Source organism: Magnolia sinica, chromosome 6 (assembly GCF_029962835.1).
Source record: "Magnolia sinica isolate HGM2019 chromosome 6, MsV1, whole genome shotgun sequence".
Taxonomy (NCBI): Eukaryota; Viridiplantae; Streptophyta; class Magnoliopsida; order Magnoliales; family Magnoliaceae; genus Magnolia; species Magnolia sinica.
Window position 1 is genome coordinate 33,594,482 of NC_080578.1, and position 27,923 is coordinate 33,622,404.

The 27,923-nt window shown below is 38.7% G+C and overlaps 1 protein-coding gene across 1 annotated transcript in view; it reads left to right on the forward strand.

Moving 5' to 3' along the window:
* LOC131249587 (MAP3K epsilon protein kinase 1-like) overlaps positions 1–27,923 on the forward strand; it is a 62,825-nt gene that overhangs the window by 11,846 nt on the left and 23,056 nt on the right. Inside the window, 11 exon segments of the mRNA XM_058250386.1 lie at positions 4,726–4,803; positions 6,390–6,408; positions 7,385–7,496; positions 7,652–7,742; positions 7,818–7,901; positions 10,030–10,131; positions 12,679–12,810; positions 13,143–13,214; positions 13,426–13,532; positions 15,197–15,311; positions 15,530–15,835. Of these exon segments, the coding sequence (XP_058106369.1) occupies positions 4,726–4,803; positions 6,390–6,408; positions 7,385–7,496; positions 7,652–7,742; positions 7,818–7,901; positions 10,030–10,131; positions 12,679–12,810; positions 13,143–13,214; positions 13,426–13,532; positions 15,197–15,311; positions 15,530–15,835 (1,218 nt within the window).

Genomic DNA, 27,923 nt, shown 5'->3' on the forward strand with positions numbered 1-27,923 from the left:
TTTCATATTTTATAATATATTTTCACTTTTTAAACTCGATGTTGTGCTATTTAGATAGTATATTTAAGACTTATTATTATTATTTTTTAAATGTCATGGCATGTGAGACATTTTGAACTTAATATTATTGACTTTTAATTTGTATTTTGTATTAAAAAATATAATAAATTGAGGTAGGCTCGACTCGACTTAAAGTAAACTCACCTCGAAAGATTTGGCAAACAACCCAAACTCCAATGGAAAGCTTGAGTGTGAGCTCCAAAAGAGCATGGATGAGTCAAGTCAAGCTTGGCCCACCTTGATTCAACTCAACTTAGCTAACGTATACACCTAATTTTACACCACTAGCCAAAGAATTGCACAGGTCCAAAGCTCAAGTGTACCCACCACGGAAAACCAACTCATACCATTAAAAACTTCCTAAGGTTATAAAAGTTTTCGATCAAGCTGATATTCGTGTTTGCCCTTATTCCATGTCCGTGTTAACTTATAAACAGGTTGGATCTCAAATAAACGTGATGGTGGACCCTAAGAAGGTTTCAACGGTGGTCGTCACTACCCCCAGTTTTTCTGTGGTGGGTATACTTGAGCTTTGGATCTGCCTCATTCTTTGGATCATCACTTAAAATGATCTCTCCAAATGGATGGATAGTGCAAATACATGAGGGTGGGGCCCACAGAACATGGTGACGTCACGCTACTGTCGGGTTCAGTAGCTAATCCGCATCCAATTGTTAAAACAAACCCCCATAAAAATCGGGTGGGGCCCACAAAATGTGGTGATGTCATGCTATTGTCGGGTTCAGTAGCTAATCCGCATTCAATTGTTAAAACAAACCGCCGTAAAAATCTACGTCGATTGTGGCCTATAAATGGAAGTTCCAAAGAGAATGCAATAACGTTTCATATTCAATTGAAAAAACTATATATATATATATACACAGAGAGAGAGAGAGAGAGAGAGAGAGAGAGAGAGAGAGTAATGGTCTCCTACAAACCATACCGCAAGGAATTTATGTGTGAGCCTTCATGTAAGCTGTAAGATGAGGAGAGTGGATGGGATTCAGCTACATTGAGAGAGGGAGAGTCTTTAAAAAAAAAAAAAAAGACTCTCTCCTACACTCGTGAGACACTCTTGGAATTGCAAACGGATTTCACGCAAAAGGCTTTCGTTGGAAGATCCTGCGCAAGGATTCTGTGTGGGGCCCACTATGATGTTTGTGATAAATCCAACATGTCCATATATTTTTCTAAATCATTTTAGGATATGCGACCAAAACTGAGGAGGATCCAAAACTTAAATGGATCACATGAGATGAAATAGTGAGGATTTAGTGACCACTGTTGAAACATTCATATGGCTACAAAAGTTTTGTATCGGTTTAAGTTTCCGGTGTTTTCATTTCATCTCAGTGAAAATGACCTTATAAACGGTTTGGATGGAATATAAACATCAAGGTGGAGCCTAGGATGGTTTCAACGGTAAGCATTCCTTTCCCCAATGTTTCATCTTGTATGGCCCACTTGAGTTTTGGATCCTCCTTATTTTTGATATAATGTCCTAAAATGATATCTAAAAATGAATGGACTGGTTGGATTTGACACAAACATCACATTGGGACCCACAAAGAATCCTTGCCTAGGATCTTAATGGGTAAGGATTTAGGAGGAAATCCGCATCCCTTGGAATTGGGAAACTGATTGGCTACTCCCCTGCCACCGACCAATGGCAGGTGGTCAGTGCTATGTGGGCCCCACCATGATGTATGTGTTTCATCTATGCCATCCATCTATTTTTTTAGATCATTTTATGGTATGAGACCAAAAATGGGGTATATCCCAATCTCAAGTGGACCACATTACAGGAAACAACGTTGAATGGACGTTGACCGTTAAAATTCTTTTGGCGGCCATAAAAGTTTTGGATCAAGCTGATCTTTGTTTTTTCCCTTCATATGGGTTTGTATGACCTAATCAATAGATTGGATGTCAAATAAACAGTACAGTGGGACCTAGGATGATTTTAACGGTGGATATCCAATCATTACTGGTTTCATGTGGTGTGGTCCATCTGAGATTTATATTCCTCTTATTTCTGAGTTCAAGTGCTAAAATGATATTTAAAAATGGATGAACAGAATGGATGAAACATGTACATCATGGTGGGGCCCACAGAGCACCGACCGCCAGCCATTGGGCTGGTGGCAAGGGAGTAGGATGACTGACGTCACTAAGCTCTGTGAGTCGCACCATGATGTATGTGTTGTATCCATACTGTCTATCCATTTGGAGAGATCATTATATGGCATGAAACAAAGAATGAGGTGGATCTAAAGCTCAAGTGGACCCCACCACAGAAAACAGTGGGGGTAGTGACACTCATTGTTGAAACATTTCTAATGCCCACCATGATGTATTTTTGAGATCCAAACTGTTCATAAGTTAACATAGAGATAGAGGAAGTGAAAACACAGATATAAGCTTGATCGAAAACTTCTATGGCCCCTATAAACGGTTTGGATGGAATATAAACAACAAAATGGAGCCTAGGAAAGTTTCAACTGTAGGCATTCCTTTCCCCTCTGTTTCATCTCGTATGGCCCATTCAAGTTTTGGATCCTCCTCATTTTTGGTCGCATGTCTTACAATGAGCTCGAAAAAAGGATGGACATGTTGGATTTATTACAAACATCATAGTGGGCTAACATCCATTTAACACTGTGTTCCTGTAATGTGGTCCACTTGAGAATGGGATATACCCCATTTTTGGTCTCATGCCATAAAATGATCTATAAAAATAGATGGACAAGAAAGATGAAACACGTACATCATGGTGGGGCCCACATAGCACCGACCACCCACCATTGTCTGGTGGCAGGGGAGTATCCAATCCGTTTCCCGAGGACTTGGATATCCTGCTGAAGCCTTTCCCATTAAGATCCTGCGCAAGGATTCTGTGTGGGGCCCACTGTGATGTTTGTGTGAAATCTAACTAGTCCATTCATTTTTAGGTATAATTTTAGGACATTATACCAAAAATGAGGAGGATCCAAAAGTCAAGTGGGCCATACGAGATGAAACATTAGGGAAAGGAATGCTTACGGTTGAAACCTTCTTAGGCTCCACCTTGATGTTTATATTCCATCCAAACCGTTTATAAGGTCATTTTCATTGAAATGAAATGAAAACACTGGGAACTTAAACCGATACAAAACTTTTGTTCATATATGAATGTTTCAACGGGGGTCACTAAATCCCCACTGTTTCATCTTATGTAGCCCATTTAAGTTTTGGATCCTCCTCATTTTTTGTCGCATGTCCTAAAATGATTTCAAAAAACAGATGGACGGGTTGGATTTATCAATTTATCACAAACATCATAGTGGGCCTCATACATAATCCTTATCGTGGATCTCCCAATGAAAAGCTTCGCCGTGAATTTCGCTTTCAATTCCAAGAGTCTTTCCGCAAGCACAAGAGTCTTTTTTTTTTTTTAATAAAGACTCTCCGTCTCTCAATGCAACTGAATCCCAGCTGCTCTCCTCATTTTACGACTTACATGAAGGTTGATACACAAATTCCTTACGATATAATTTGCGGGAGACCATTACTATATATATATATATATATATATATATATAGCAGTGATCTGTTTGGTCATACGATCGGAAATAATTCTTTGGTCATTCTCCATCAACAGGCGGACTCAATGGACCAATGGCGAAGATCACCAAACCATGGGTCCGACTGTTAAGAACTGAAACTGACTGTATACTGTGCAAAACATCCGTGCCACGTAGTTGATCCCAACTCCTGCCCGCTCATTTCCCGCGAAGGAAGGAGCCGTACGATTTTGTTTTCCCTCTGTCACGATACAGGATCTACCGTGCGTCGCCACCCACTGGGGCCCACATGCCGATTGATGTAACTATTCGAACCGTCCATGTTGTGGACTCTATTATGTGCGGGTCAGTTTTAGAAAGTTATACTGAACGGATGATTGTTACACAACTATCTGTAGATGAATTTAGAACAATTAAAAGAAAATTTTCAATGGTTCATATTCAACACTAAAAATCAGCAGTTATGATCATCAAGAAAGAGTAACTATTAGCTAATAGCTAATTTGTAATAATAATGGTAATATGGACGGTTCAGATCGTCGGACAATCTCAGCATCTGGGCCCTAGTAGGTGGCGACGCACGCTGAATCACAAGTTGAGACGGGCCAAAACGAACTGATTTGCTTGTTTCTTTCCGTTCGTTTCAAACATCTGGATCTGTTCTTCCGGCGTATCCTAACGTACGCACCCCGCTCACCTTAGCTTTGTAGGGTTACTCACTTCCTAATTGAATTGAAATTATTAGTAATGAAAAGATAAAATTTCCACATTCGATAAAATTTCCAAATTCTCATTCCCTTTTCGGATTTCAACGCAATTGTTGATTTCGATTCATTTCAATGCTCATTTTAGGTATATGAAGGGATGGATACTAAACGATTCTAGGGTTCTTGATACGATCCAGATTGTTCCAACATGTCTCGACCCACTTTTCCACCACACATTCACAAGTCGAAGATTCTCGGTGATAAATACGTAAGATGTGTTGATGTGTTGATTTTCTTCTCTGATCTATCTTTGTATCTGTTTTTGATTTTTCAATGAATCTCGTTTTGCATGTTTTGTGTTGAATTCAGCATTTTGTTTTGTGAGTTTGGTGTAGATGATTGGAGATGAGATTGGGAGAGGAGCATCCGGACGAGTATATAAAGGGTTGGATTTGGAGAATGGGGATTTTGTTGCAATTAAGCAAATCTCGTTGGAGAATATCTGTGAGGAGGATCTCAATGTTATCATGGTCTGTTTTCTCTGTGAAGTGCATGGTTTTGTTGAAGATGAATGCCAGACATTTTCGTTTTGGGTTTTACATGTATGGCCTTCCTTTAGTGTTCCAGACCGCTGGTCAAGTGGGCCCCATTGCAAACAGCCAATGTTGATAGGAACTCCCCCAGTGGATAACTTCTAAATTGTAATTATGGGCCTGCACATGGACTGATATAAAGAAACATAGCCAATGGTTTGAATGCAACAGGAAGTCCACCAGTCAAATAGCTGGGATTGCGTGGCATAACTTTCTCTGGTCCATTGTCAATCTACTATGGGGCCCACCTGATGAACTGTTTGGGTCACTGAAAAGCAGAACCTAGCTTGAGTGAAGAATTAGTAATTCAGGTCTAGCATTGTATTCTACCTGTTTGCTACTTCTGTTTCAATCAATGTAGAATTGCAACTCAAAGTTTGAATTTCGTCGAACTTTGGACTTGTGACATGACTTACAACCAGAGATGGAGGAAGAGAAGGCGTGAAACAAGTGAAAGCCTTTACTAATTACCAAAATGAAAATACCAGAGGTGCTTAGAAACTCAAACTCTATATGAATATCGAACGTTAGTCTCTGTTCAAATCTTCCTTTCGCCTATTGCGAGTTCAATATCTACAGTGACAATTTCAAATGCCTCCATGATGGTGTAAACCTTGATGTTCTAGCATACCAAGGCTACTTTCTTTTCTTCATCATTTTCTCCAAGTTCTGTTCACACAGAAGTGAACAGCAATCTTCCTTTTGCTGCATTAGAAGTTCAATTTCTACAGTGATAATTTCAAATGCCTTAACAAAGACGTATATCTTGATTCATTCTATCTTGCATGTATTCTAGCAATACAAAGGCTACTTACTATTCTTAGTCATTTTCTCCAAGGACGGTTTGTTCACACAGAGCATGAAGCACCTATAGTGCTTCTTTGAAACAATGGTTAGGTTAGGAAGGTGGATTATGACACACATAGAAAGAATCCTCAAACTACCCTCACAGTTCATTCAATTCTCTTTGAACCATCCTAGTCGCTTGAGTCTTTTGTCTAACTGCCAACTTAATCTGATGATACACTGCTCCTGAAGTTTTAACAGTCAAAAGCAGAGTTGTTGTGGTTGGACTCTTTGCAGCGTAAGCCTCAGGCAGCCAAAGGCATTAGCCTAAAAAAAAGCTCAATTAAATAATTGTCATAAAAATAGGAAATAAGGGAAAAAGCTAAAAAGAAATAGAACGGAGACAATAAAATAAATTATGATGAATGAAATATGAACTGTGTATACATCTATATATTAAGAAATGAAATTGTGAAGATCCAAGCTAGACAGAATGAAGGCGAGTTGGAACAAGAACCACAGAAAACTTTAAGAAACAATCCCTCTGGCTCCAAGTTCTGGGAGAAGTATGCAGACGAAAGGTTTTTCGAAATGAATAAAAGTTCAGAAGGCATATGAAGACATTTCATTGAATCTATAAAAATGGTATTTATATTGTAAGAATTATTGGTAATGTTTAGGCATATTTTTTACTATATGGTACATTTAAAGAAAAGGCATGTGCTATTTTCCAGAACTAGAATCCTACAACAGAGCCAACATGCTTCAAACTCAAAAGTTCATGGGAGTGTTAGTTTTTAAGTGAGAGTCAATTGATTTAAACTTTTGAAATGACAATGTTTACCTTGTGAGTCTCACCATCTTTTGTTTTCCTTTTGTAACACACTTTCATTGGTGGAAACAATCCTTACATCAGCAAGAAATCGATCTGCTGAAGGTACCTTCTTTCCTGTTGACACTTTTCTAATAGGGATATTAACTCCTTTATCCTGCATTGAATTACTTTTAACTTCTTCTTCTTCTTCTTTTTTGTAAATAATTTCATTCATATTCACATTTTGTGCGACATGCATCTCTGTTGTCAAATATTCCATCATCATAAATCATGCCAGTGCTTATTGTAGTCAACACTCTCTGATGAGTGGTGAACCATGCCTGGCACTACCTGATATTGATTTGATTAGTCGGTCTGCATTCTGGTTCAAGGGGAGTCTAGACTCGCTTGAGTCTTATAGGATGTGTGGTGTATGTGTGGAGTATTTTATTATGTATGGGTGTGTGTTATGTTTTGCTGCTCACTCAAGACACTATATCATTTTGTTATGGGTTTTGTAATAAAAGATTGGGGTGAGAGATTATCTAATCTCTACACTACCTCTTGCTTCTCTCTCAAATTTCCCTTCTTCTCTTTGCCTTCTCACACAATGTGATTTATTACATCATTTCAAAGCAAGTGGATTAGATCCACACCTTCAAAGGGGTTAAAAAAAACCTGACCTGTAACAGTAAAATACTCCACACATACACCTACATCCATACACATGCATACACAAATACACAATCTCCTACATGTCTAATGTAGATATTAGCTGACTCAATTATGTTCCAGAATTGTTGATATTGGATCTGGCAGCCATGCAATACAGTATTAGATACAGGAGATTTCAGACCACAGTTTTTTACGTTTATTGAATCCATTGTCTTCTATTGCAGATTCTGAATCATAAAAATATTGTGAAATATCTTGGATCCTTAAACACGAAGACTGACCTTAACATAATCCTTGAGTAAGTGGCATTAAATTGTCATTTGATGTTTGTTTCCTTTTCCTTCATGTGCTCTTCTCAAGTGGCAATGGTGCTGTTGATTTATTGAGAAGTTGTTGAAGTAATCTCGCATTAAAAAATACATGCAGTTATATAAGTGAGTGGAGTTCATGTAGGTATGTGGAAAATGGCTCACTTGATAACATTATCAAGCCAAGCAAATTTGGACCTTTCCCTGAAACGTTGGCAGCAGTTTATATCGCTCAGGTTTGCATATAAGTTAGCATTTTCTGCACTATCTTTAAGTTCTTGATACCTGAACACTAATCTCATCATGAACAGGTCTTGGAAGGTTTGGTATATCTACATGAACAAGGTGTAATTCATAGAGATATCAAGGGTGCTAACATATTGACAACCAAAGAGGTAATCATAAGCAAAGACCATTGGTTTCAATGCTACAGATTTCGTATGGATATTTTAATCTCTATGAGTCGTTAACACAACCTACCCCAATCAATTGGTACAAGGCTTAGATGATGATAATAATGATGAGTCATAAGCACCTTTCTGTGTGACTACTAGGTCTCTTTCCACAAAATGTGCCACACTTTTAGGGCATGTTTGGATACATGAAATCCAAGGGAAAAAACAATAATTATCCAATGATGATTTCTACTAGAACTATTGAAACATGGATTCCAATTTTGAGTTCTTGTTCGGGTAGGAAATGGAAATCTCATATTCCTCTCACAATACTCACCTAGTTTCTTCTTCCAAGAATCTGAATTATGGAAGATTGTAATGATTGTTTGGTGGAATCCACCCTTTTCTTTGCTATCCATACAACATAAATTGTCACATCTTCAAAGCAAACCCACCCTTTTCCTTTTCCACTACTTGGAATGGAAGCCATGGTTTCCAAATGGCCTTAGAGGAAACAATTTTTGCCACATAATTTTATCAGAGGTTCACTTTTGCATCTTATTTCCTCTCACCTTTGCCACCAAACTTTCCAAAAGTCTCAAAATTGTTTTTACCTGTTTTATTATATCTTCGTAAGCTGTCCCCTAACACGCTCTGACAAATCAACAACATCATTGACTTCTCTAGTAACATGGAAATGACTTCCCTTTTGCCATCAAAGTTTAGATTTAGGTCTTTTCAGAAAATCAACTGACCTATTCTTATCATGAGTGACGTTTGGGCTGCCTTCATTGCATCCTCCACCAAAGGCTAGATTACCCAAACACACCCTTCTATAATGAACTGTGGATCTGCACCATAGCTCTGCAGGATTAGTAGAGGGGGCACACTAATTTTCAGTATGGTTATGGTTTTAAAAAGGAAATCAATATTGGTGCATCTTATCCAAGTTGAATAGTGCACCATGGCAATTAAATAATTAGTTTAGATTTCTAGTATCTGTTTTTGTGTAGGTTGCTACAAACTGAATCATCTGGTGCAAAACAAACATTGAGGACTAATTAAACTGCAAAGCAAGGGTTGAGTCCTTTATATTATTGGAACTGAGAAATCATGCAATCAAAAGCAGAAAGATGATTAATCATTGTTCACATTGTTCCTTGGTGGGATGGAAGTGAATGCAATGGGTTTGCTGGTCTATTGGTCAAAACACAGACTGGGGACGAGATGAATAAAGCACAAAAGTCACCATATCATTGAAACACCCTGCAGTAGTATCAGTTCTTTTTACCAGTGGTGGAGTCTGCCTCCAATCGTTCCTCTAACCAAGATAAACTAAGCTGGTTGGCCGCAAGGAAGGAATCTCTCCCCAGCTGGACTGGAAGTTACAAGGGAGGAAAAGAAAAGGGCTACTGCTGGGAGCACGCAGACTTGACCAAAGACGCCAATGTAAAAGAAAAGGCTAGTCAGCTGGTAGGAGGGCTCAGAAACTAAACCAACTGGACTAGTGGGTTGGATCGAGGTAGGTTTAAAACAATAAGCCTCCTATGAGATGGAGCAGAGCTTCAATTCTCTTGAAAGAGGTCCTCTTGTTGGGTTGTCGTGTCATGGTCATGAGCCTTGGGATGGATGAGGGACCCTCCTTATATAGGCTAACAATGGATGAGTTTGGTGAATACAAAGAACCACATATCCACCAGGCTCAGCTTGAACCAATAAGGCATTGCCACATCAGAGCTGTGATAAGTAACCAAAACAATTGATACTGACCAGATAAGATGGGATTTATGTACCATAATTCCAAGCCTGCTAGTAGGCCGGGTACATGTGGGAGAATTAGAGGGAAGTTCTATAATGGTTGTAGGTTCCAAAAGGCATTCCTTTGAGTCACCAGTATTAGGTTGTTTGACATACTGAACAAATGAAATTGACCTTTTGCTTTTGCTCCTTGATATAGGAGTAGGACTATTTGGAGACCATAACACCTATAGTGCACCATGTTCTTAGAAGTAGTTCTTTGCATTTGTGCATTCTAGGTCAGTCCTTTTTGCTTTTTTAATAACGTCCATTTATTTATCTTGTGTGACAATTGACCTGAATTAAAGATTTTGAACTATGATATTTTCAGGGTCTTGTTAAACTTACTGATTTTGGAGTTGCAACAAAACTAAATGGGTCAGGTGTTAATACAACTTTTGTTGCTGGAACACCATATTGGATGGCCCCCGAGGTAGTCTCAAAATATTGTTTGATCATATCAATAATGATTTGGCTAAATCCCAGATTGATGGATAGCATAGTTTATAAAGCCTTCTTAGAAATGGAAGTTTGACCTTTAAGATGATGCTGAAATTTGTTTGTATCTAATTCATTATTCATGTGTTAAAACTACCTTATTGGAGAAAGCATTATAGAAATCAGTGGATCCTTTGTTTAGACCTGTTAACAATGTTGCAAGGCTCTATTGTCATGGACTATAATTGATTTTGCAGGCTAGACTATAAATTATGTTACTCTGCAACATGAGAGCTTATTTTCTCTTCACAAACTTTTTCTTTTTCTTTCCATTTATTCCTGTGACTTGTTTGAAACCCCTCATCCCACAAGGCCCTTCCACGTCTTTGGATTTTGAGTGCAAGGTCTAAAATTTGGAATGTGCAACAACCTGGTGCTACTTTCCTATGGTTCTAAAATTACTGTGGCGATAGCACCATTACACGCTGGTAGCTGTAATTAGCTGGACGGTTGGGAAATCTTAATGCTTAGGCTTCTCACAAGATATTCCACGTGACTGCGCACTCTAGCATGGGACCCCTCATAAGGCATGACCCTCTTATTACATGCACATTTCACATGTTAAGACCCTGATTTGCTCATGCTTATAAATTCTTTTCCTTTGGAATTACTCTTAAGAGCATGTTTGGATATGTGGAATCCAAGGAAAGTAAAATAATAATTTTCTATTCATGATCTCCATGAGCATTATTGCAACATGGATTCCAAGTTTAGAGTTCTTGCTTGGATAGTAAGTGGAAATATCATATTCCTCTCACAGTAATCAACCTAGTTTCTTGTGCTAAGAATCAAATTATGGAAAATTGTATTAATTGCTTTGTGGAATCCATCTTTTCCTTTTCAATCCAAACAAAAGAAATGGTCACGTCGAAGGAAAACCCTTTTCCTTTTCCATTGTTTGGCATGGAATCCTTGGTATCCAAACATGGCCATAGTTTCCCCAAGCCACATATGAATAGAAATTAATCTTGAACATGACTTATATATTGTGATGAGTCAAAGAGTAGATATTTTCAAATTTGGAATGTAGGTTACCACAATTAATTAGCGGCCGATGTCAATGGTGGGCTTCACCAGATGCAACTCTGTGAAGAGTGATGTTTCCAAGGAAACAATTATTATCTATTAATGTCCCATTGTAAACCTTACATGAAGGTGTATTGATATTAGTAATTTTAAATGCAGTTGAAATTGGTTGAATAATGTAATTAGAAGGTTTGACTAACACATTGAATATCATTATAGACTGTATATATGGAAATTAAGTGTGTCTATTTTTATTTAAAAGCTCAGAAAATGATCAATCATGACGTTTTCTTTGCAAAATGTGGTGGTAAATCTCTGCTGCAATTTGAGTTGAAGGGAGTTCAAGCCTGTGTAATGGTTGATAACAACAGGAGCATTATGGTTGCCTTTATAAAATAAAATAAAATAAAATAAAAAAACTTGAATATCTTGTTCATATTTCCCTCATAGTTTAAAACCTGGAAAACTAGACTCAATTCAATATCCAGCCCAGTTATGTGGACTCAAAGACTCGACCGAGTCTTTATTTGATTTGACTCCAGATTTAATTAAGTGATATTTAAGATAACAATGAGTATTTAAAACAGAGACAAGTATTTTAAATGGCCAAATGAAAGCAACTTGTAAGATTTGGCCCATTGGTGGTGTGGCATGATACTCTTATTTGAGGTTGAGGGTTCAAATCTCAGCCCTCCTGCATTTATTTTAATTCAAAATGATACCCTGTCCGGTGAATGACTTGGTCAAGTCGCGCCAAGTCGGCCGAGTTTTCAAGCCAACTCAGCAAGTCTTGTCGAGACTTGACCAAGTCACTCTATTCAGTCAGTTTCCATGAAATTTGGCTTAAAATCTAGCCAGGTTGAGTTGACTTGAGTTGACCTACCAAGTTTTAGAACTTGGTTTCCTTGGTAATTTTGGCAACTTGTGTGTCAGGTTTTTAACCAGTGGGGTTTTTTGTATCTTAAGAAGAGGGTTCTTTAAACACTGCATGGTTTGTTATCATCCTTACCATCAGACCTGAACTTTTCCAATGGATGGTTAATTGACTACTAAAGAATTCAATAATGCCATAAAAGTAATCTATGCAATCTAATTTATTCTCTTGCTTATCTGGCATCTTCCTTCAAGGAAGAGTTGGTGTGAGTTATAAACTCAAGACATGCCCTTTGTTTGTATACACCTTTGCGGATGGGTATCAGATAAAATTTAGCTGTGGTATATTAAGAATGGTCAATAGGATTCAAGTCTTTCAGGTTATTAATATTTTAGAAAAAATATTTACAAATCTTTAAATGGCATGAAAAATGAATTTGTGCTGGTATAACTGTTTTAGAGCTTGTCAACAACTTTCCATTAGTTCCTTGTCTACAGCTATATCTGTTTCAGTATGCACAATATTTATTATGGAGCAACGATATGGAAAGTCTCGCAGGGGAGCTTATTTATCTGGTTGCAGGTGATTGACCTGTCAGGGTCATGTGCTGCGTCAGACATTTGGAGTGTGGGCTGCACCGTGATAGAGCTTCTCACATGTTTCCCTCCTTACCATGACCTCCCGCATTATGCAGCCCTTTACCGGATTGTTAAGGTTTTTTAGTCAATCTTTTCCATGGATATCACTTTAATTGTGGTCATTTGATTCACAACATGGTGCTTGATTTCTTCAATAAGTGATGCTACTAGGGGCTTTTGTCTTTTTGGATTCTGTTTTTGTTCCTTTTTCCCATTTTTTCTTGTTTAAGTTGTTTGTCATTATTTCTGTTCTTTGGAGTGATGTTCAGATAGTATGTGGTAGTTTTATATGCAGAAGCTGTATCACTTTTTGACATCTTCAGTTGTCAGAAACCTATTAAGTTCATAAACATGAGTTTATTCCTTTTGGTTTTGTTTTAGTCTAAAGTCAGATATTGTGGTACTCAGGATGAGGTGCCTCCAATACCTGCTAACCTGTCACCTGACGTTAGAGATTTTCTGCATCAGTGCTTTAAGAAGGTAGTAGAAATGTCAGTTAGTATTTTTTAATTTCATTCCCTTCTTTTCTTTGTTGCTTGACTTTATTTTAACATTTAAACTTTAAGCCTTTTCTATCATAGTTTTTGCTTTGCATTTTCATGTCTGCTGATTGTTTGCCCACTTCATGCATTTGGTAACATATTATTAACCATTTAATTGCATGGTTTAACATTCAAGAAGCATATCTCAGGATGCTAAGCAGAGACCAGATGCAAGCACATTACTATTGCATCCTTGGATGCAAAACTTATCACGTTCTTTCCAATCTTCTGTCCGGCAAACAGGTGGAACAATGAGGTAACCACATGAAAATCTATCAATTTCTTAGCAAAATTTGTGGAGTGATTACAAGGTGAACAAGTATTTTAACTAACCTGCATTTGTCAGTTATGCAAACCTTGTTTGGGACCAGAATTGTCTACAACTCCTGTTCTACGAAGAATGTAAAAAATCCAAGCTCTGTGGGTTCCACCATTTTCTATATGTAAAATCCATCCATCAGGTAGTGATCATTATATGGACCGTACACACATAAGATAAGCTCAATTAGAAACTCATATGGGCCACACCAATGGGAACAGTGTAAAATAGCTCCCAAAACTGTTAAGTTCATGCAGTGTGGCCTACCTGAATTTTGTATCAGGCTGATTTTGTATCTTCCCTTCATCCTGGTGAGGTACACCTAATTAAGGGGCTTAATGAAAGATGTACACTTTTGTGGTCCCACACAAGAACCTATGGTTGGCATCCTATCCCTATCATTCCATGTAGTGTGGTCCATATGAGTAGTGGATCTAGCTGGTTTTTGGCCTCCGGCCTAATTTTGTGTAGATAACCTGATAGACGGAGTGGATTTCACATATACAACATGGTGAGCCCCAAAAACTTGGTAGGTGTTGTAGAGGGTTCCAGTCCCCTTGTTTGGGACCTTCCAGTGTGGCAGTACCTTCTATGGTCAAATATAAGTTGTTTTGATCAAAGACTAGTCATAATTCATTTACTGTTTATCTACCATTGGCTCAGACATTTTAGTTATGCTATCACTTGGTTTGCTTGATGATAATTAGTTTCTGCAGACCTCTTTTTCCATTGTTTGGTCCCAAAGGATAGTTCAGAAAATGTAAAGCTGGTTTTCTTTCCTGTCTGGCTGACTCTGTAGTATTGTGTCACTTACAGGTTGATGCAAGTTATTTTATTTCCTATTTCTTCATTCATGATCAAAACTTTTGTTTGCTATTCTATGCATTATCCCTGTCCTTTAACCACAATCCTGCAAATGTGGAGGAAATTCCACCCTTTGGGTTCGGGATAGGATCATTTCTTGTGATCCAAGAGAGTTTGAGGGAAGGACCTAAGGTGGCCTCAGTGCAGGAACTGGGGAATGGTTCCCCAATTCCCATATATTGTCAATTAAAGTCTCTTTATATGTACCGCAAATCTTGGTTGGCAGAGCTTCCAAATTCCAAGGCAACAAGGTGTGCTTTGATTCAGGGGTTTGGAAAACACAACCCACATTATGTGGGCTTTCATTTTCCTGTTTTCATCATCACCATCCAGGACTCATCCCAACTATTTGGGATACGCTACATGAATCCTTTTCTGCTAGTCGAGTCTATCAAGGGCCATAATTTCAGTTGGACCATACATCATCAAGTCTTTTCTTACTACCTGCACCCACCATAACTCCTGCCATTCCACTCCATTTTCCTGTATATTCCACCCCATAATCATAGATATGTATGAGGTCCACATATCGTGTCAGCCTTGGGAACTGGTAGTTTCCTAGTGCACCCTAGAATTTGTTGGTGAGTCCTTGTCCTGAATGTTCGTTGTCTATGCACTCTCTTATCAAGAGAAAGAAAAGCCTACTCTCTGTTTTGATGGTTTATTCACTAACGAATTTATGAAACCTGTACCCAGATTTTTTTCTTGTCAAACCTAATGGTTCAAGTTTATTTCAGGAGTACACAGCCAGAAGTTTCAGTGGATTCTGAAATCTCCATTGGAGATGATCAGAGCAATGGTGAAAACCCTACGAGAGAGAGAACCAACAGAGATGCTTCTAACACTGAACCAGTGAGAACACTTGTGACCGTAACCATTTCTCACTTGAAAAATGATTAATGATCACTATTTGCTTGAAACATGTGCATCAATTGACTCCCCAACATTCACATTTTTCATATTTCTGATTATTTGGTTATACTTTAGTGGTAAATGTCTTTTTGCAGATTGACACATCTGACTTCGATGCTTACCGTCTCTAATGTCATCGTTGATCTTGCATGCTTCAGGAACAGGAAGCATTTGGTATGAGGTCTGATAAGGATGTGCTTTCTGATAAAAATCCTACCTCCACTTTCGATGAAAAATCATGCATAAGATCTAGTTCTCATAGGCTTTCATCTACTAGAGTGGATGCTCCTAGCAATCTAACAAGCTCCCATAAGAATTCAAATATGGTAGGTCTGGATGAAAGGACGTTGAATGGGGAGGTGTGCGCTCTAGATTTGAGAAAGGAAGGCATTATGGGTGGAGAATGTGAAGGAGAGGGGAGTTCTGCTCTTCAATCAAAGATTAGAAGATATGGCACACAAAAGGTATAATGCTTATTATGACTTCTTCCTATTTCTTTGTTGGGAAAGAGAGACATTTTACTAAATAAATCCTATTTTAAAGCAAGGTTTCCATGATAGAGTTCGATCTGCTTGTTCATTTTTTATGTTTCTTTTACTAGCATGCTTTCTTAAGTTGTTTATATGACGCAGGACAACCCTAATTATGATGCATGCTCATGGAGATAATTAAACAGCGGAAATAAAAGGAATAAATGATCTAAAATTCTAACAGTAATCATCATAACTGAGAAAGTCATAAAGAAAACATGCAATGGAGCGGGCCATCACTACAACCATGGATTATGGAATTCAATTACTACTTAGGTTGGATCCGGCGAGGGATGAGACCTTCCGATCTTGCATGGTCACACCCAATCGATCAATGAAGATCACTAGTCCGAAGAACCAAGAAGTTTCTCGGATTAGGGATTTGAGAATTTGGGGATTTAGGGTTTAGATCGGTTCTCAAGATTTTGATCGAAGAAGGATTAGCCAAAACTGAAAAATAAAAGGAAGAAAATTATTACCTTGAAGAAGTTGGAGGGGCACAAGAAGAAATTAGAAGAAGAAGATCAAGGGGAGAGAAGAAGCACCATTAGAGAGAAGAGATGAAGGAGGCAACCAAAGGGTTTGCTTTTCATTAATCAATAGTTAAAATTCGAATTTAGGGCCTTAGCCCACTTAAATAAGCAAATAAAGACATAAAATTACTAAAATACCCCTAGAATAAGCAAATAAAGACATAAAATTACTAAAAGACCCCTAACTAAGTCAAAAACACGCAAATAACATAAGTACAGGAAAGTTTGGGCGCTCGGTCTTCTTTCTCCAATCTTCTTTCACATGTGTCTTCCCTGAGTGGGGTCTTCTATATGTCCAATCACATATGAAAGGTCTTCAGCTCCTCAATAGTCGCCTATCCACAAGGACAACACTTGTGGTTGGCGCTTTCTTCGTTGGTACACCTTGAATGCGCTTGTGTCTACATCATTATATTTTCTTGAGCATGTGTTATTTGACTTCATTTTCCTATATTTGGAGATAGCCCTAGAACCATCTCTTTTTGATAAATTACATATGTAAATAAGTATATTCCATTCATCATCATTACTATCATTATCATTGTTGTTGTTGTCGTTGTTGTCATCATGAACGCCTTGTCCAAGCTATTTGGGGTTGAAGGAATTGTATTTTGTATATTGTCTAAACTTCTTTTAAGATGCAAATCCAGAGACATTGTTGGACTGAATGAACATTAGTAAGACATATTAGACTCTATACCAAGCTTTTTACATCCTTGAATGAACATTTCTAGATTAGGCATGGATTTTCAGTGCCTTTCTTTTACCCAATTGTGAATATCATGGATTTGTGGCAATCAAATTGTTTAAAGGACTAATGACATTTGAAATTGAATATGGAGGGCCCACGGGCTATGCACAAAAGCTTGGCAGAGCTAAGGAATGATGGCCATGTCGATTATGACTAATTTAAAATTATGCATTCTTAAAATAAATTGCCTACTTAAACTAATATGCAAATTAACCTAAGCACTACAATTAGCTCTAAGGCTTCCAAGCCATTAGATGGTCCAATCACATAGACTATAAATGATGTGGTAATTAAGCAACTAGTCTATAACATTATAGTGTACATGTGTGCGTGGGAGGTACTAGCTATTAAATCCTAGCATTCTTCTAATCATGCATACATATAATTAAATATTTACCACATAAGCATAATTAAACAAGTGCTTAAATAACAATCCTAAATATAAGCATGTATAGTAATTCGGTTTCCCTACTCCTCTCCCAGCGGACGTACTCAACCCATGAGTGTACCGGATTTTACTATTGGAGTTTTTAAATCTGGTTCACCTCTAACCTTTACAGCCCTACACAAGGACCTTAGCTTACACTCCCATCGAAGGCTCCATCAAGAGACTTTAGTTGGTTTTCTATCGGCTAGCCAACAATCTTGTTCCTAATCCATGGACCTATGTTTACTCCCATTGGAATCTCTCTTGGAAACTAACACATACGCACCCGTATCCGTTGGCCTACACAAGGAGTTTGATTTAGGCCTTACACAAAACCTAGATTTAGGCCCTACACAAGAGCCAAGACCCTACACAAGAACCTAGTTGAGTTTGGCAATTCAAGTTCTAACACTCAATCCTACACAAGGAAGGAGTGCATATAGACTCTTATATATGACAACTTGTTTGATTGAGCCCCTTTTTAGTGCCTTCTCGAGTTGCTTAATCGATGCTTTCTTGTGCTTTAATCATCTCCCCTTTGCTCCCATGATCATGATGCCAATGCTTTTCCAAGGCTTCAGCTCCAAGATCAAAGACCTTACATGTGATGCTTCAATGTGGTGACCAAGGTGATGGGAGGTTAGGTAGAATCTCCTATAACTAATGGGAAGTTGTAAAGCCTAAGGGATTCTACTTGATGAGTCTTTTAGAGGATTTAGACAATGATATTTCTATAGAGGTTGAGTCTAATCTCTAGAAAATGGTGGAGTTCAAGCACATCTTCAAGGTGGAGGTTGGAATCCTCATTAGAGTGTTAATCTTAAGGAAGATAACTTAGAACTTATTGTATTAGAGGCTTGGGATGATGTATATGATCATGAAATAACCTAAGCTTCTATTAAACCAAAGACCCTTCAGATTGCTCGAAGACTAGATATTCTTCTATATAAAGGAATTGAGTTCCAATGGTCATAAAACGGGCAGAAACGGCTAGACATTAGCTTGCTGACCCGAGGCTTTAATCTGTCGAAATATTCAGTCACACATGGTATTTTTCACTGTCCAAATTTTGCCACTTTTGATCTGTCGACCCTCATTTTCGACCGGTCAAACTTAACCTTTGACCTATCAAAATATTTAGTGGCACATGATTTTTCTTGTTGTCTAGTTTTTGCCACTTTCAACCTGTCGACATTCATTTTCAACCAGTTGAACTTGACCTTCGACTTGTCAAAATGGTCTATCCATGGATTGAAAATTTTAGGATAATTTATTTTCTTTTTGTCCTTGATTTTGGCCGTTTCGACCTCTAAAGGCAGTTTTAGACTCCTATGGCTAAGGGATGATCAACAAGCTTTGCCTATGAGGTTAAGGATCACTTAAAGGTTCAAAGGTTTTTTATTTTGGGTTAAGGGTTAGAGTCAGCAAGGCACCATATTTACCTGTTCTTTTCTCTTTAATGCTCTAGCTTCACTTATGTCTTCGGTCTTTAGCTTCTAAGGGTTGAACCGACTACATGACATAAGGACTCGCGTGATTGACAAATAGGGTGTATAAAACAGTGCACTAGCAACATTGCTTCTTGTTAAATGGCTACTTGGTGCTAGTCTTGAGGGCCTATAAGAAGCGACAATGAGAAAAAGAAGGAAAAGAAAGATGGACTAGAGAAACAATGAGAGAGAGAGAGAGAGTGTGTGTGTGTGTGTGTAAGAATATGAGTTGCTTAGGATGCATTGAAATCATAGCCCTCTACTCTTATTTATAATAGAAAAAAGGTGAATGGACCTTATTACATGAACTTATGAATGGGCTCTATGGGCCTTATTCAATAATCAACCCTTTCAACACTCTCCCTCAAGCTGGAGTATCCTAATGAGCCCTAGGTTGGAACAAGGGCTAATATAATCAAACCTAAGAAAGAAAGAAATTCTTCTCTAACATAAGAAGTGAAGGAACTGTTGAACATTAGGAAGGGAGAGAAGGGAAGCACCGCTTGTTGTGAAAGATTAAAATAAGAAAACTCATAGAGTTAAAGAGGAAGAAGAAGGAAAGAACGAAGAAGAAAAAGAAATAGGAAGGAAAGAAGGGAACTATCGATGATTAGGAAGGGAAACAAAAAATACCCAAAAATATGCCATAATAGAAAAATCAGCATACCCTTTCCAAAGCAATACAAAAATCTGCTTCAACAAGAAAAATCCAATAGACCCTAGCCAAAGCAACACAAAAATCTGCTTTAATGGGAAAATCCCAGCAAACACTGCCCAAGGCAACACAAAAATCTACTTCAATAGAAAATTTTCAGCAAATCCTGACTAAGGTAACAAAAAAATTAGCAAGTCCTTTTGAAAAAATCTTTCAAAAAAGGATCAAAGAAGAATAAGAAAAAAAAAAGTGAAGGGAAAACAAGAAAATAAAAAAGAAGAAGAAACCCTAGGAGCACTTAGGCTCTGATACCATGTTAAATGGCTATATGGTGCTAATCATGACGGCCTATGAGAAGCTATAGTGAGAAAAAGAAAGGAGAAGAAAGATGGAAGAGAGACACAATGTGTGTGTGTGTGTGTGTGTGTGAGAGAGAGAGAGAGAGAGAGAGAGAGAGAGAGAGATAACAAGATTATGAGATGCTTAGGGTGTATTGAAACCTTAGCCCTCTACTCTAATTTATAATAATAAAAACGTGAATGGGCCCAATGGGCCTTATTCAACAATCTACCTTACAACACTTCTGAAGGGCATGAATTTAGTAGAACTAATAACATACCAGGAAATGCTTCCCTGTATGATTTTTTCTAGCCGTCCGAAGGAGATAAAGACAAGCAAGAAGCTTCAACCTTTGCCTATTCTTCACATATGAGCCAAAGCAATTTATTTCGTTGTGATGCTAGAAAGGGCATGGAAACAAAATGTAAGGCAAGAAAATGGGAGATGCTAGAAAGGATATGGAAACAAAATCAGTCAAAGTGTTTGATTCCCATATTCCCAAGCAACAACATACCCAAAAATTGTTCAAACAAACAAGGCACAAAATTTTTATAAATAGTTTTTTTTTTTCGTTTCTCTTTATTGTTGTATCTAATCATTAAAGTACAAAAAGTTACACATATAAAAACAAATACACGGCTATGTGTACAAACAAAAATAAAATAGATCCCTCCTCACGAGTTATCACAAAATGTGTTGGTGTTTCTTAGGAATGCCTGACAACTCCACCTCTTCAGTAAGCAAAGAAAATCCCTCTACTTGAGTTCAAACTCCTTAATCTTCCGGCTAAGTCTCTCGTTCTCCTCTCACAAGTGCTGAAGCTTGCCCTAGTAGAAGGAATGAATCGATCAAAGGCTACAAACTTCCTACTCCAAGGAACAAATGTCTCGTTCGCCTATCACAAAGATGATTCAGCCAGGATATCTCAGAAATCAAGTGCCTGTAGGTTGACACTAGAAAGTTAGGATGAAAGGAAGGACATCCTCCTGAAGGATCAATGGAATCAACAACAACTGCCATACTCAAAGAAGATACCATTGGGGTATTTGTGCCATCACTATGTACAATGTCATGCAAAGGCTGCTAACTCGGAAGGTCGCACACAAGGGCCTGCATTGCGATCTAGCGATAATATGCCTTTGTAGCAGAAGAATGCTCCTATCGCTTGTATCCAAGCGTTAAGTTGTTGAGACACACCACCCATATCTCTCAGACCTACCTGTGTAAATGACAACAACACTGAGGAAGTCAAGTGACCCACACGGCCACACCTAAGCAAAGCAAGGGGCATCCTAAAAGGTACTTGAACTAGACGAATAAACAAGATTGGATTGTAGGACCCCTAGAGCTTGACCAAGAGTAGTGGCATCCGATTCGAAAAGCAAATCATTGGGAGCCTTTGCAGCCATGAGGCTTCCCATCACACGGCCCAACTCTAGAACTCCAAAAACCAATGCAAATAGAGCTCTTCACTGGCCTTTACTATTTAGGGGAGAACTGACAACATCACATGCAAAATGTCAGAATGGTGGGTATAGGGCCAAGAGAATACATGTGTTATGCCCAAATACTCCCACAACCAAAGTTGCAAAGGGCTTGCATTAGCATGACAAAGGCAAGGGTTGAGTAAAAAAGGGAATACTAGAAAGATAGAAAAGACCTGCAGGAAAGTACAACATCCGCAGAGAACTTGGGTCTAACTAGAAGACCATGCGGTTAAATAATAGAAAGTCTCAACCAAGATGATGGAGGCAACACTATGGCAACACCAGACCAATTAAAGCACCTCTCATAGGTCCATAACTGAAGATTGTCACTAGCCCGAAAACAACGACTCTGTTGGTATATAGAACATCAAGGCATTATGGAAAGAAGTGAACCAAGTGGGCCTTGGAGCGTCACGAGCAATTGAGAAGTTGTCATACAACATCTCTATAGAAAACAACAAGGCCCCAATAAGATGGTCAGTAGATGGTAGCACTGCCTATATGCTGAAGAATTGCTGCAAGTCCTTCAAACAAACCATTCGAGTTGTGGGAAATGCAAAATCACACTAGGGAGGTAGCTCAACAGGGCTCCTCCAAAGACAGACCAAGTTCCACCCGGTTGAACGCAAAATGTTCAACACGAGAAGCAAATGGTACATGATGGTGCCAAGCATCCACCAAACTAGTGTCACATGGTACAACTGCAAAACCTCTTGAAACCCAAAGTCCTCCAACATGTCTAGCTCACACTCTTCAAGACTGTCAATCCATTGAGATAGACGCTCTGAGCAAGCACAGTAAGGACGGAGTCGGTTAACACAGATAGGCATGCCCTCAACTACCAAAGAGGATGACCAGGATCCAATGAATGAGCCGCCCATTACCAATGGATCGACACTTATAAGCACCGTCACGATCTCATTAAAGAATGTTGCCTCTTTGTCCGCGAACTCATCAAAAAGAGATAGAAGATCATAAAAAATGAAGGGTGAAAATGCCAAAAATGCCACTACTCCAGTCGTTGAAATGAGGATCGTCGCTGGAAGCCATGAAAATGGGAGCAATGGGGAGATTGAAAGGAAGGTATTTGGAGAAGAGGGTAGACGAGGTGAGGAAAAATGGCAGAGCTTGTTGGATTGAAGAGGAAGCCAAGAAGCATAAATCCAATTTCTGCTACCTGCTACAACATTCTCATTCACTACAATAGATGTAGGAGGGAGACAGGAAGTACAAAAACGACACAGAGAAACCAACAGAAATGCAATTTCCACTACCCCTGATCTCGAGGTAACCTGGGAAGCTAGTGAAAATTGAATTTACACTAGCTGTTTGGACCACCATATGAATGGCTAGATGAGGAATTTGGAGGATCTGGGACCCATTGTATGCATGAACAAGTTAAGACGAGACATTCAAGCCACAATAACAATGCATTCATAGGCACAAAGAAAAGAAATGTCTATTGTAAGTCCCATAGGGTCAATTTGTGTAAAGGAAAGGAGAAATAAATCAAAGCAAAGCAGAAACAATAGATCACTCCTTGTCATAATCATTGAGGTGAGGAGCCCAGTATGTGCCCATTGTTAAATCAGAAGCCCTAGAGATCCAAAGCAAGAGGTAAATTGTGGCCCAAAACATAATGAGCATACCACACCGCATAGTCCCTCTTGGGCACAACCAACTCATGAACATCCAACCCAGCCAATGCAGCCCACAGAAACCCCACGCGGCATGTCATCCCAATTCCTCGGCTCTCGGGGAAGTGCTAAAAGGACCCTTGACTCTCCAGTCAGCTGCTAGGACAATAGCTCTCTAAGGTACCACTTGTATGCCTTCAATGCCTCGAGGATTGCATAGTGAAGGGAGAAATCGAAAGTAGCAAGGGCCACCGGTGTGGCGAAAGTAGGAGAGGCACAATAGGGGCATAGGAAAAACTACAAATATGATCAACATGCATAAGCAAGGGTGAAAAAAAAAGTATAGGAAATTATCAAAGTTTAAGAAGCCACTCAGGTCCTTGGCAAAAAGGTTGTCGATCTACAATCGTCACACCACCTCGGACTGGGTCGGGGTCCTGACTTGATTATTTCGCTATGGCTGCATCCGGAAAAGGGGTGTTGGGCTCTTAAGCCAAGGAACACATTGGGGAAAATGGTCATAAACGCACACATGCGAAATTTAAAGCTATTAGGGGGAGCAAGAGTGGTTATGTTAAAAGGAAAAAGGCAAAGAGAAGTGGTGATACCTCGATAAGTGGGTAAAAACCGATGACAGAAATACTGGGCTTGGCTCACCTTGTCTAGGCTGACGAACAAGTGAGCGAGCAATACAAAGCCTAAGTTGTATTGAATTGGGAATTGTGATCGGCCACAAGAAAGAGGAATAGTGGCTCCTAGTGTGTACAAAAGAAGGGCATGAGCCTTCTGTCCCACCTCCTAGGAGGTGGAAACTATGTGGGCAAAAGTATGATGAAGCCACCACAACTTCACATTATGCATGTCAAACTCCTTGGCAGGAGGGGTGAAATGCAGCAAGCCCATGAAGGACTCCTCATTGGACACGACCATCTCTTCCTCATAAGGAAAGGTGGCACCCATGATAGGAATACCCGTTTGAATCAGCACATCTATAGGCACCTGAAGGGTACTTGAAACGTGTGCATCTCCACCCTCCATCTGTCTAGCAAAGAGGTAATCGAGCCGTTACTTATCGAGCCCATTCGCACAAAAAGTAAGGGGCCAAACAGAGAGCAGTCCAATATCATAGACGTGGCTAGGTGTGGCTGGTTTTGCTAGTCATTCAACTTGAGCCAATTTCCCTTAAACTGAAGCTTCAGAGCTGCCATGTTCACTGAAGCATGATGAGACAAGTGCGCTCTGGCATCCTCAGGAATGAAAGCATGATTGACCACCCTAGGAAGGCCTACATGCCATGGCCCCTCGATGCCTTACGCATCACAAGACCACCTGGATGGTCCTGATCAGCTGGATGAAGCTCATGAGAACTCCCCATGGCAAGACATGATCAGCTTGTAAGATAGCCTAACAACTACAACATGTTAGGTATGCGCAATAGATGAGGAAGAAAATTGAAGCCGATCAGATTCATTCAAACAAATTAACCCGATTTGAATAATCTTTCATTAAGACAGCACCAAATTATTGGAAGGAGGGCCTAGATTGAGTTCAATGGTTCTGATTGGACCAATTTGCATAAAGGATGGGCGATGCATGATGGGCTTTGAATGGGACAATGCACATGTAGTTTGGTTGTGTGACAGTTTAACCATGTTGTAGGTCCTAAATAAAAAACAAAATAATAATAATAATCATATTATATATATTTATGTGTGTGTGAATATATAAAGAAATAATATACATTAGATTTTTTTATAAAAGGAGGAAGGAAAGAAAATTTTTAGAGAATTTTTTTTTAAAAAAAAACAAAGGAGAATTAAAAATTCAGGAAAATAAAAAAAACATAAATATTAGAAAATTCAGAAAAATTAGAGAAAAATTCAAAATAAGAAAAATTAGAAAATAAAAAAAATAAATCAAGGAATGATTAGAAAAATTGGGGAAAAAACAAGAAAGCTTGAAGAAATTAGGAAATAAAATAAATATTAGGAAAAATTAGGAAAAAACAAGAAAATTAAATGAAATTAGAAAATATTAGAAAAACTTTAGGAAAAGTCAGAAAAATAAGGGAAGATTCAAAAAAAAATTAGAAAAAGTTCAAAAAATAAAGAAAATCCCAGAAAATTTTGGAAAAAATTAGGAAAATTTAGAATAAATTAGAGAAAATTCAATAAAGGAAAATAAAAAAGTTTAAGGGCTGACCTTCAAGGGTTGACATTCTCGAAGTAGATATCGATCAAGATGGATAGGCCGTAGTTAGATCCCCATAAGGTCGTCAAGTGCACGGGCGATTGCCGCAATCCCATCACCTTCAAGTGTATGCGAGTTATCTGTTCACCATACGATCTGCTAACACCAACACTTGAGTCTCAGTCAATTGAACTACTTTTAAGCCTAGCTAGGATGGTGGGGTGTCCATCACATTGGCATTAAATCGCCTACAACCTCTTAAAGAAGGGTATCTATAAACACCCCACCCTGATGACCAAGTAAATGAAACTAAGCGAAAAACTAAAAGCAACCTGAACCCAAAACCCTTAGGAAACCTACAACCAAATACCCTGTTTATGCTCCCTTTTACCCTTGAAAGCCTACCAAACAACCCCTAACCCAATCCAACTTGACCCAAGGCCTCTCTAGAACCATCTGAACATATAAAAAAAATGGTGAAAATGACTATTGTACGCTAATGGAAAGTCAAAATCCGTTAGCACGATTTAACCAATTAGAAATTGCTATGGAGCACCAGGACTGCAATAGAGCAAGTGGTATGTGTAGATGTGAGCGTAAGAAGTAGAAATCTGCTAGCAAAGGTCAACCAAGCTTCTAAAATATTATGTGCAAATCCTTGGGTTGAAGTGCATCAAGATTTGGGTAATTCTGAGCACCAGCAAGAATCCAATTTCCACTTGGTGTCAGATGACCATTTGCCCCTAATTTCTAGTAAAATTACAAGTTTTACTATTGCTCTAGACAATCCATGGGTAGCACATGTCCAGTGACCAATCAAATCATGTCAAATTATGTTTTTTCTCCTCAACTTTCCATTGAAATTACGTGGATTGTCTACCACGGCACACAGAAGGTGAGCGGAACTTAGAATTACGGCTAAGTCCGGGGTGGGGGGGGCTGTATGCACCAATTAAAAGCAATTGACACTTAGGCTTCCAAGCCAAGTGGGTCCAATTGTATAAACTACAAATGATACAATAAGTCGAGCCACTAGTCTATGTGCGAGAGAGATATTTTGTGTATGTGTGTGTACACAATCAATTAAATGGTTAGCATACAATCCATTTAAGCATTCATATAATTCAACCAATTAAACTTATAAGCATGAATAGAAATGTGCACACATCACAATCGCAACATAAGGATATATAGTGGTTCGGCTACTTGCCTACTCCACTCCTAGTGGACACACTCTCCTCGAGTGTACCAGATTTCACTATTTCGATGGTTTTCAATAGGTTTACTTCTAACCTTTTCAAATGTATACTCCCGTCAAAAGCTCCCATGGAGACATACGCACGTATAATCCCGTCGAAGGCCTACACAAGGACTTGACAAACGTACACTCTAATTAGATGCTTACTCAAGGACTTAACAAACGTACACTCACATCAGAGGCCTACACAAGGACTTACACACATACACTCCTGTTGGTGGCCTACACAAGGACTTGATCGAGTTTGGGTTACAAACTCTATACTCAATCCTACGTAAGGAAAGAATATATGAATTCTAAATCAACAACCTTACTTGTCGGATTGAGCCCCATTGTTGTGTTTTGGTTGAGATGCGTCTTCATTTCTTAAATATACTTCTTTTGTGCTCCCCCGATCTTTGAAGTTGATCTTCTTTTGCTTCCTTGATTTGGCTACCTTGCACTCGATGCGCTCTAGTGAGACTACTAAGGTAATGGGAGGATGTGTAATTTCCTACAACTAATGGATGGTTGGTTTCTAATGGGGATTGACATAGATGGACACTCTAGAGGTTGATAGACATTAATATTTACCTATGAGATTGATGTCTAAACTCTAGAGAAGACTTGAGATCATGTTTTTATATATATAGTAAATGAGCTTGAAATGCTTATTAAAGTGAAGAATCACTAAGAAGATAACATGAATCTCTTTGGTATAGAGCTTAGGAGGTTTGAGGAAGAGTGGAATACATTAGGGCTTTTAATTCACCAAAATCTATCAATTCCACAAAGATCCAGTTTCTAGTTTCATAGAGAAAAGGCTTAAACGGAACTATAACGACTAGTATTGATCGATTGAGCGACCCCTTCGATCGATCGAACTTAATTCGATTATAAGGTAAAAAGCTTGTTGGACACTTTTGTGTACTTCGAATCGATTGAGGTTTTTACGAAATAGGGCAAAAATCTTGTTGGACTATTTTGGTCATCTTCGATTGATCGAGTGAAGGGCCTTCGATCTGTTCGATCAATCAAACTTGTGCATTTTAGTTTTCTTTGTTTTCCACATGATCTAGCTAGCGCAAATCAGTTGATTAAGGGTTTTCCTAATAAAACCAGTCATCTAGGGTAGGTTGTTTTGGAACTAAAGGGGTCTAAGGTTAGGGTCACCAAGTCACCTCAATTTGTATGTTTCTTCACTCATTGATGCTCCAAGTCTTCATGTGTCTTCGATCTTCAGCTTTGAAAGGCTCAACCAACTAATTGACACACT